This window comes from Macrosteles quadrilineatus, unplaced genomic scaffold (genome assembly GCF_028750875.1).
Source record: "Macrosteles quadrilineatus isolate MER2022 unplaced genomic scaffold, UCM_ALF_1.0 Scaffold_8__2_contigs__length_117827958, whole genome shotgun sequence".
Taxonomy (NCBI): domain Eukaryota; kingdom Metazoa; phylum Arthropoda; class Insecta; order Hemiptera; family Cicadellidae; genus Macrosteles; species Macrosteles quadrilineatus.
In genome coordinates this window covers 51,733,525-51,744,237 of record NW_026542601.1, presented here as the reverse complement: position 1 = coordinate 51,744,237, position 10,713 = coordinate 51,733,525, and the positions used below count along the sequence as shown (strand labels likewise).

At 33.8% G+C, this 10,713-nt stretch overlaps 1 protein-coding gene across 1 annotated transcript in view; it reads left to right on the top strand.

Annotated features, from left to right (window-relative positions):
* Positions 1-2,727: 2,727 nt before the first annotated feature.
* The window catches only part of LOC129001829 (cyclin-D1-binding protein 1 homolog), a 39,508-nt gene continuing 31,522 nt past the window's right edge, over positions 2,728-10,713 (top strand). Inside the window, exons 1-3 of the mRNA XM_054429278.1 lie at positions 2,728-2,908; positions 6,640-6,702; positions 9,731-9,888. Coding sequence (XP_054285253.1) covers positions 2,842-2,908; positions 6,640-6,702; positions 9,731-9,888 — 288 coding nt within the window. The 5' untranslated portion in view covers positions 2,728-2,841. The remainder of the gene's footprint in view (positions 2,909-6,639; positions 6,703-9,730; positions 9,889-10,713) is intronic.

The window sequence follows — 10,713 nt, the reverse complement described above, 5'->3', positions numbered from 1 at the left end:
AGCTACACGCCGGCTTTTTTACACGCAGCTAGTAAAATAGCTCAGTGTGAACACAGTTGCTTGTGCTTGTGCGCTTGTTACTCAAAGATGTTGGAGGATTTGGTTCAAGCCAGCTTCTGAGCGAGTGGAAAAAGCATCGTGTGAACGACTACAAGCGCACTCGCCGACTCGCCGGCGTCTTTCTACACGTCTGCGAGTTGGCGAGTGGACAAGCTCCGTGTGAACGAATACAAGCACACTCGCCAACTCGCCGGCTTCTTACACGCTGGCGTGTAGCTCGTAAACTCGCCCCGTGTGAACGGGCCTTTAGAAGCTATCATGGTGGAAGGAAAAACACCTGTTTTTTTCCTTCCACCATGGTCTAAGTGAATATGTTAGTGAATACCAAGCAAGCAACTTAACACTATGACTACAGTAGAATAATCTACTAAGTCGGGGATCATGCTTTGAGTTTTCTCTATACATTCATAAACAAAAGATTTGACTTATACCACTCATTGGCTTATACCACTTAAGATCAACCATATAGATTTGGCCATAAATCTTAGTAATTTACGGGACTGCCTCAATCATACTCATACTGAATATTCTACACGCTGTATGTTAACATTAATAGCTCAAAGTTGATGTGATGGGCTTAGGAAAAAGATAGTGCACTCTTTCCTGACGCGAGTTCCTATCAACCATAGATTTGGCCTTATAGCTTCGTAATTTACGGGACTGCCTCGATCATACTGATTATTCTGCACATTGTATATTACCATTAGAATAGTTCAAAGTTGATGTGATGGGCTTAGGAAAAAGATCATGTTAGGAGTTTTAATTGAACGCGTTTTGTTAAGCCATAGCTACGTATGATGTACAATACTGCCTTAAATATGCCTATTTAATACATTAATTAAATATTTTTAACGTGTATATACGTTTTATCAAGGTATTATTGATATTATATACATGTAAAAACATTATTTCGTGCCGTATTGTCTTTGAATTGGTTTTCCGACATCCCCGCAAAGCTGAATTTTTATTTCAGGATTAATTTTGCCAACAGTGTCATTTGGAGGCTTCTGATTGGCTAAGGGAACACCTTACCGGAACGATACAAAATATCGCCATCGGCCTCGGTGGCATAGTGGATAGAGTGGGCTGATAAACGGAAAGGTCGGGTTCGAATCCCTCCAATAAGTCTAACTTTTTGTCTAGGATTTTTTCATTAACAGCAAGTTTGGTTGGTTTGGTTAGGTTATGACATTTTTATTTTATAATTAAAACATTATAAAATTGAATTTGATCCATTTTTAGTTTTATTTTAATAACAGAACTATTTTTTCGATTAAGCCTTTCGATTTTTCATTATCAGCAAGTCTGGTTAGTTTGGTTAGGTTATGGCAGTTTAATTTTAAAATAAAAATAATATACAATTTAATTTGAGGCATTTATAATTTTGTTTATTGAACAGAACTAATTTTTCGATTAGTAAACCTTCATTATAGTCAATCAGAAGCCTCCAAATGACACTGTTGGCAAAATGAATCCTGAAAAACAAATCGTGCCCGCAAAAAGCGTTTGTGGCGTCCGCAGGCGTACCAACCCGTATCTATTACAATTTGAAAAAGCGCCAATGAGGATGAAAAGAGCCGCTGAACTTCACGACCCGGACCCGACCCGATGGTCCGCACTGCTGAATTTTTATTTCAGGTTTAGTGTTGCCTACAGTATTATTTTGAGGCTTCTAATTGGCTGAGGGAACATAATTACCGCAACGATACAAATTGATTCCAACGACCTCGGTAGTGTAGTGGATAGCGTGCTCAATTATCAATCAATTATCAATTATCAATTATTTAAGATGGGGACGCCACTATGTGCGTATTTTAACCCAAATATGAGTGAAGGATGAGTGTAGGATGAGTGGCGCGATCTTGTAGTCTTGTTAGTGACTAAGGCCGACATGTTCCTTAGACACAGCTGTTAATTAATAGCCCATACAGCTAATGGCAACTAAGGGACCTACAGTTTATAGTGGAATCCTGGGCTGATAATCCGAAGGACCCGGGTTCGAATCCTACCTTAAAAACTTAAATTTTTGTATTTGATTTTTTCATTATCAACACGTTTGGTTGGTTTGGTTAGGTTATGATGGTTTAATTTTATAATTAAAACATTATAAAATTGAATTTGACCCATTTATAGTTTTATTTTATGAACAGAAACATTTTCCCGAATAAAACCTTCATTCGATTTTTCTTTATCAGCAAGTCTGGTTAGTTTGGTTAGGTTATGATAGTTTAATTTTATAATTAAAAAATTATAAAATAGGATTTGAGGCATTTATAATTTTATTTTATGAACACAACTATTTTTTCGATTTATAAACCTTCATTAGATTTTTTCATTGTCAGCACGTTTGGTTCGTTTGGTTAGGTTATGAGCATTTAATTTCATAATAAAAAATATCAAATTGAATTTGAGGCATTTATAATAATTTTATTCTATGAACAAAACTAATTTTTCAAAAAATTAGTAAACCTTATAGGGAGTATGTTTTATCTATGCTTATAGTCAATCAGAAGCCTCTAAATGACACTGTTGGCAAAATTAATCCTGAAAAACAAATTGTGCGTCCGCACTGCACTGCAATCGCTCGCACTGACTCTGTATTCTGTAATGTCAAGTTGTTGTTTTATGTTTTCTGTTTTGTTTAGTTTGTTAGGTTGTTAGGTTAGGTAGGAAGTACCGAAGTACCTAATCTTTTATCTTTTAGGTTGTTTTAACATTGATTTAATCATAGGGTCGTGGTGTGCACGTTTATGATACCGTGGATATAAGAAAATCTTTAAAATGTCCGGGGTAAATCTGATTAATGCTATCTGCGATCGTATAAAATTGGACAAAGAAAAACTTGAACGTAAGTAACCTAGGCCTAGGGCCTACATAACTTTAAAACCTTGATTTGAAAATTGACTTGGACCTTCTTTCTAAAGTCTAAATGAATCCCTAGAAAACCATTTACACAAAAAATAACCTTAATATGATTATGGTCCATTCATAACCTAAAAATCGTAAGCCTTATGGTTGACTGTATTATAAATTCAAATTGTCTGTTTAATGTCCTCTTTTGTAGCTGCAGTTCCGTATAGAGACCCTGACGACTGAGGGTTTATTATCCGATGAATAACGATATACTTATATCGAAATTTGTTTGGTTAGATATATCGATTAACTAACTTGTAGATTATAATTTTTCTATTATAAACATCGATTTCAAAATTGTTTTGTTTATGTTTTTATTTGTATATTATATTTTAAATATACAACTATAAAAACAAAAACACAATTTATTACCTTATACCTCCTCCTTCGTCTTTTACCCACAAAGTGGAATTGACAGCGTCATTTAACACGGTTACGGTACTAATCAAAAAACATTATTTACAACTAAGTTAGCCTATTCATAGTCAAAGTCAAAATAAACTTTATTTGTATAAATACATAGTAGCATCAGAATTGAGTCACATATAACTAAAAATCACATAACTTACTTTCATGCTATATAGCTAAAATACAATATATTTAAAACTATATATTATTTAAAACCCAGGCAACCAGTAGTGGACCTATTTATAAACCTATTTATAAAGTTTTATATGAAAACTAATAAAAAAATAACCAAAACGTAAATCAACAATAAAAAAATTTAAGAAGTATTAACTTAGCCTAAGTAACTAACATTATTCCGATGCTTGTTTGATTTTGAGATTTGATTTTGTATTTCAGTCGCGAACACGGCTCCTCATATTGGTTAGTTGGCAGATTTTGTGACGTATCGTTTCACCTGGGGGGGATGGTTTTTCGGGGGTAGTATTCCGCATCCCCGTTTTTTGGTCTGCTATGGTTGGTTCAAGTGGAGGGCATAGATTTCTTTTCTTCCCCCCAAAAAACGCCTAAAATTTGCAAGCAAAATTCAACAATATTCAAATCTCTTCCTACATAGTTGGAATGAGTTCACTCATTAGCCTATGCATACCTAGTAAACATAAACAACTAAACTACAGTACTAATAAACAAATTATACACAGCGATTACATAAGGATAAGACCAACAAGATTGCTGATTATACATGGATACTTTGATACTTAACTTTTGCCATACAACTACATCACTTGCGACTAGCATTTTTATTCCAGTACGGTAACAAAAGTAATGTAATTACGCTACTGGAATTTGATCTGTAATACGATACTTGAATAGTAACTTGCTCGCTATATGAAATGCAAGCTAGAATTAATATAAACGTTCCTTTATACTATGAGTTTGGGCCAGACCTTCACCACATCAGCACCAAGACATCTGGCATTCTCGAAATGATCTGCTCTGCAAAACACTGTTTGAGCATCCATGCGGATCCATGCCTGCTAGATCCAGTAATTTATTAGAGTACTTCTGTACTGTTTATTCTGTCCCTCATTCCCCTTATTTACCATCTTCGCTTTGCCCCAATACGGGAAGAATGAGCGTACACCTAGTACTATTCATTCAAGATTTTTTATTTGGTCATTGAACATGAAATACAGTAATATCATAGACCATGTCAGATCATTAAGTAGTAAGGATACATATAAAAATATCACAATAAAACAGCTACCTACATGGTGAATAGACATTTTTAAATTGACTAGATTTAAGTAGGCTATAAATACTAGCTATACTTAAGCTTTAAATACTAGAAATAAGGGAAATAAGAACATATAGATTACTAGAAATAAACGATAAACATGTGAAACACTTTTAACCACAGTATTTTAACAGAAAACTGATTTTAATTAGGATGAAAGTACATACAAAAATCTTGGATTATAAAATAGCCTGGATACTAAAACCTGCAAAGAGTACTTTTATATCTGCTTTGTCGAGCATTTTCTGGTAGCCTATTTAAACATTTTTATACTTATACTGTCCAACCCACTATAGTGAGATTGTAAGTTACAAGAGATGAAACCGTTTATGAAAATAGATTTTGATTGTCTCTGCTACTTGTAGTAATAAGTTGATTGATTAAGTTGGATTGATGGTACAGGTAACTCACTCTGTACATGACAAGATAATGCAATTGACAAATTTAATTAACAGTAAATAAATAGTTTTTTCACCTAGCCTAACAATAACTTCTGTCTCAAACAAACATAATATCTGAAAGGTAAATGAGTATTGCATTGGAATGAGTATTCCATGTGCAAATTGCGCATGTGTCCCGTCCAGGTTAGATTAATTTAGGGGGATGTTTAACGATTTAACTTGTGTTGAATTATTTCATAGGCTGCCATAAATTAATTTGTCAATACAGTGGAGTCCCGATAATCCAAACTTCGGTAATCCAAAAGTCCGCTTTAATCCAAAACAAAAAATTTAAATTTAATTTTTTAATTAATTTTTTTTAGCGAATTTCCCTATAGGGAAGTAGCTATTACCGTAGGTGGCACGGTAAGACCTAGGCCCGGGACCGATTTACTTTTTCATTTTGATGTCCCCAGAGGCCAAAAACACTATTCGTTCAAATTTTTATATATGTATATATATATATATATATATATATATATAGATTTATATATATATATATATACGTCCGTGCGCGCGATAACTTGAGTAATTTTTGTCCGATTTTGATGAAATTTGGTTTGAAGGTGTAAGGCGGTATAAACTTGAATGAGTTCGCGAACCAGCATGATCGGACCATGGGAACAGTGTTTTACGGGGACTTTTATGGGGTAAAAAATGGTTTTTCTCATTTTTGACCCTCAAAACACAAAATTTCTCAATTTCTCTCTAGACCTTGTTAAAGAGGTTAAAAAAGCAAATAATTTAGTATATCAAAGTGTTTTTGTACGGTTATTGGTAACGGAGAAAATTCCAAAAATTGTAAATTTAAAATTCCCATGTTATTCTTATGGAGAATATTGTAAAATGATGTAGTTTGCTTGTTTATTGATAAATTTGGATTAAACTTGGCCAATTTATTTCTTTTATACTAAGCTATTAATATTTTACTAAAAAAACTCGCTTAATTAGTTTTCTTGTAGCAGCAAACCTAGGTACTTGTTAAACCTAATGTTATTTAAATAGATTTAAATTGAAAATCAGTTCAGACAAATGGAAATTCGCTTAGTCGGCAGGTATGCTGCGGCGGGGGTATTTTAACTTTTAACACAGTTAGCTGTACCTGGTCAAAGTATTCTGTAGCGGCTGGGCGAGATAGACTTTTTTATAGAGTATTTTTAGTAAATATTTCGCCCTTTTTTTAGTTACTGTAACTTTTTTAATTTTTGACTCGGGTTCCAATCTTGCCAAATCACAAATGGATTTTATTTAAGTGATAATGCTGCAGTCCCTAAGTCTAGCCTAAAGTAATGTGAAAAACAACCCCGAGCTCGTGCCTAGCGTCCCAAGAAACAAAATAAAAAAAAAATATTTTTAAATAAAAAAAAACTTTAATTCATAATAGGCCTATTTGGTACTCCAAAATGGGTCCGGTTCCAACCATTTCGGACTAACGGGACTCTACTGTATTTACATATATTTTAAAGTTGTTCATCATAATTTTAATTAATATAAACTAGGTTTAAAATCATGTGATTCTTTCAGATAATGAACTGGGGAGGATAGAAATAGAGAATTTCTGCCTGTCTGAATTTTGGTCACAATTTGGTAAGTTCTGCTATTGCAAAATCTTTTTAGAGGTTTTTGTAAATCCTTAAGTAGGCTACAATTACAAAATTAGGGATGTGCAACAAATCCAAATTGACCCCCACAAGATGGGGAAAAACTGGAAAACTTATTAAATTTATAAATAGCAATTCACTCTTTAACTCTTAAAATTAGTTGGCCCTGTTGTCCTACAAGTAATCTGTTCTTTATAACCCCTCCTAGTTTAGCTAACAAAGATTCATAGTTTAACCGTAGCTATTTCTGAGATCTATCGTAACACTAAAGCTCTGGGAGCAAGCTGGTCTACAGTACTGTTTGAGCACAAGACTATACAGGGTGTTCATAAAGGGGTGTCACAAAATTGAGGGGCTGATAGTTTTCATCAATCTAATCAAAAAAGTTCATATAGGCCTAAATATAGGACAAAAAATTTTTATTTAGCAGCTAGGCGGTTTCTATTTTTTACAAAACAATTTATACCTCAATATTACAATTTTTAGTTGTAAAAAATGGGGTAGAATAAAGCTAGGCTAGTCAGGTTTGCCTTATTTTAAAACTAAAAATCCTGATATTTCAGCTCTTCTTGTTCGATCTTTTTCTACTTGGTTTCATTTGATAGGAGAAAACACGTTTGAAAATGCTAAATAAAAGTGTTCTTGTAATTTTTTCATAAAACCAGCCACGCTTTAGTAGGTATTTTAAGTTTAACAATTTTAAATGGCTGCCATTTTGTTTGAAAGGAAATTAGATATTTTTTTTTTGTAATTGCCTCTTGACACAATAAATGTATGTGCAACGTTTGGTTTCTGTAGCTTAAATAATTCTTGAGATATAAATTGTTTTGTAAAAAATACAAAATGGCAGCTAGCAGCTAAACCATTTTTTAAATTATGTTTATTACTGTGAACTTTTTTGTTTAGATTGATGAGTACTATCAGCCCCTGAAGTTTGTGACACCCATTTATGAACACCCTGTATGTCCTCAAGGTCCCTGAAACCCCACCTATCTATCACCAATTGACTTTATCTAAATGATATTGCCGCAACCCCCAGTACAGCCACATACTTAGTGCTTGTGATTTTTTACTAGACGAACTATAGCCTACATACGTAGGGTCTATCTTGATGAAAAAATCAAAGAGTTTAAAACAAACACTAACCATACATTGATTTAAGCTGAGTCATAGTAATAAACTAGCAGAGTACCCGTCCTTCGTACGGGATTGGCATATAAGTATAAAATGCTTAGTACAGTTATACTCAAGCTTTGCGTTTGCAATGGGGGGAGGACCCACTATAATAAAATTTGCTGCTTTAATTTTACGGTATACACATCTAGTATTACCGTTTCACATCTATTATTAGTGTTTTAGTATTACACATCTACCATAGCCATAATGTTCTACTACTTCACCCAAACAATAGAAAAAAAATTATTAAAGATTTACAAAATATGACAAATTATTCGTGAATTTAAAAACATAAACATAACTGTAAACAGACAGTTCTCATTGCGTATCACAGTTGTTTGTTGCTGCTTGGTTCAAATTAGCTGGTTTCATAAATGAAAAAGTAATGGTGCTGCACCCTGTTGGTAAATCGTATAACCTTTAATGATTTTGCATATCATAGAACCAACCTTTTTGGTCGAAACAGCTGACCAAATTCTTTAATTCCATTTAAATATGAGTACTCATAAGGTTCACATGGGAAACTCCAGAGCCACTGGGGCGGAGCCCGAAAGGATTTTTGAGATAAGAATATGCCTATATGTTAATCGGGAACGTGAGCTATCATCATACCAAATTTCAGCCCAATCCGTCTAGTAATTAATGCGTGATTGAACTTCAAACAAACAAACAAACAAACACACAAACTTTCACATTTATAATATTAGTAAGATAATAGCTTGCCAGATGAGCCCTTAGAAAAATTGTTAGCTTTTTGATTTTCTCAAACTAGAGCTGAACTTGACATTAGGCTTTTAAATTTCTAGAACAAAACTTGCCGCTTATAAAAGAAATCTCGCTTATTAAACCCTTCTAGTGTATTACAACCCCTTCTGCAAACATGACAATTGTTTGTGATAGCAAAAATTATATCTTACAATTGGAGCAACATCGGTGGGGAATTCCAGCAACCTTGGAAAAATCCATGAAGATTTCCCACAATTGCGGCCACACCCGTTATGATTTCTCACAATGTCGGACATCCGTGAATGTATCTTAGCAAGGTCGCGGCCACGGTTGTGATAATTACTTGCGGTCACTAAAACGCAAAAATTAAAGCATCGTACTGAGTACCTTACACGATTGAGGAATAATTAGTGAAAGTTTGTTGCAATCGCGGCACTACATGTGATTGCAATTTTGCAACTACGTCACACACCTGATGATATCTTGGGATCGCGGCAACATCCATGATCATCTCAACACCCGTGACTATTTTTACAATTATGGCATAATTTGTGATTTTATTTTCAAGAGTTGTTAGCCTCCGGATTACGTTTGAATATTTATAATGGTTTAAATACCTGCATTCAGTAATCCTAACTGCTGCTTGTAGCAACTATAGTTTCGGTTCAGCTAGGAACCATCTTCAGGCCATACGTTATTTACAAGGTGTCGCTTATGAAGGTTGTCATTTAAAATATAAGTACATAAAACACACACGAACACGCACACTGATTGACGAACATTTAACATTTAAAAACAACCGAGTACTCAGGGACACAAGACAGGTGATTTTCAACTACACAAAATGAGAAATAATCTGTAATTTTGGGCAGGTTTTTCCGCTACTATTCAAACACTTAAATGTTTTTGGTTCTTACGAAATGTACCATTTACAGACTTTTGAAACAACTGTTTCTTCTTCTTTGCAACTTTAGTTACAAAGAGTTTGTCAATACACAAGTGAGTTATCATGTTTTAATGATAACGGTTGGTTTAAAAAAAAACTTCCTTAAATGTTGGTTTTAAACATTTGAAGAATTAAACCTAGTTTAAGTGAAAGTTTTTCTTAACAGGAGCTGCAGTACAATCGTTGAATAATCAAGTTACGAAAATAGGCTTCATATGTGGTAAAAAGCCGTTCCCATCAAAGGTTGATCTGGACTCCATGCTGCAGACAATGTCCCAACATTACAACATGGTGAAAGAATTTTTCATGGTGCTACCACCAGATGTAAGTTCAGTGCGATGTCAGTACGCCAAAAGTTAATTTTCAGCTATTAATTTTGGTTTCACTTTATTGTCTGTAAAGTTTGAGTTATTTTTATGTATTCACCAAAAGAGTTTTTTGCTCTTTAAATAGCCATATGTTTTTTTATTACAGTTTTTTTTTTATTTCAGGCTTTTTATTTCAGTAAGTTAATACTGCTAATACTGTTCGATGAAATGGCGACCATACATAGTAGGTATTTTAAGCCAAGTATGAATGGAGATGAGTGTAGGATGAGTGGTGCGATCTTGTAGTCTTGTTAGTGACTAAGGCCGACATTCTTTAGACACAGCTGTTAATTAATAGCCCATACAGCTAATGGCAACTAAGGGACCTACAGTTTATAGTGGAATCCGAACCACATTTTTTCCTTGGTATATACAAATTGGTCTAATTATCAGGATAGTACTGCGGATAGTCGTAGTATTCACTCGTGCGGACGTTAATCCACACCAGGGAGTATCACATCCACAGTGCATGCCTATAAATATCCACAATTCGTGACCTCCTAGTAGCTGGATTACAGGACGACGCCACCCATCCCAGTCATACAAGTAATACAACACATAATCAAATAAAATATACGCTTCAACATAAATAATAATAATAATAATAAATAATAAATCTTTATTTCTCCACAAGTAATACAATAAAATTACAAAGATCTATAAAAACAAATTATTTTACAATGTAATAAAAACTTATTGTTAATTAATTAAATAAAAACAGTTTGCTTTAACTTGCGAAGAAATATACACACCCAAAGAAGATTAAAACTTCTGTGTGTGG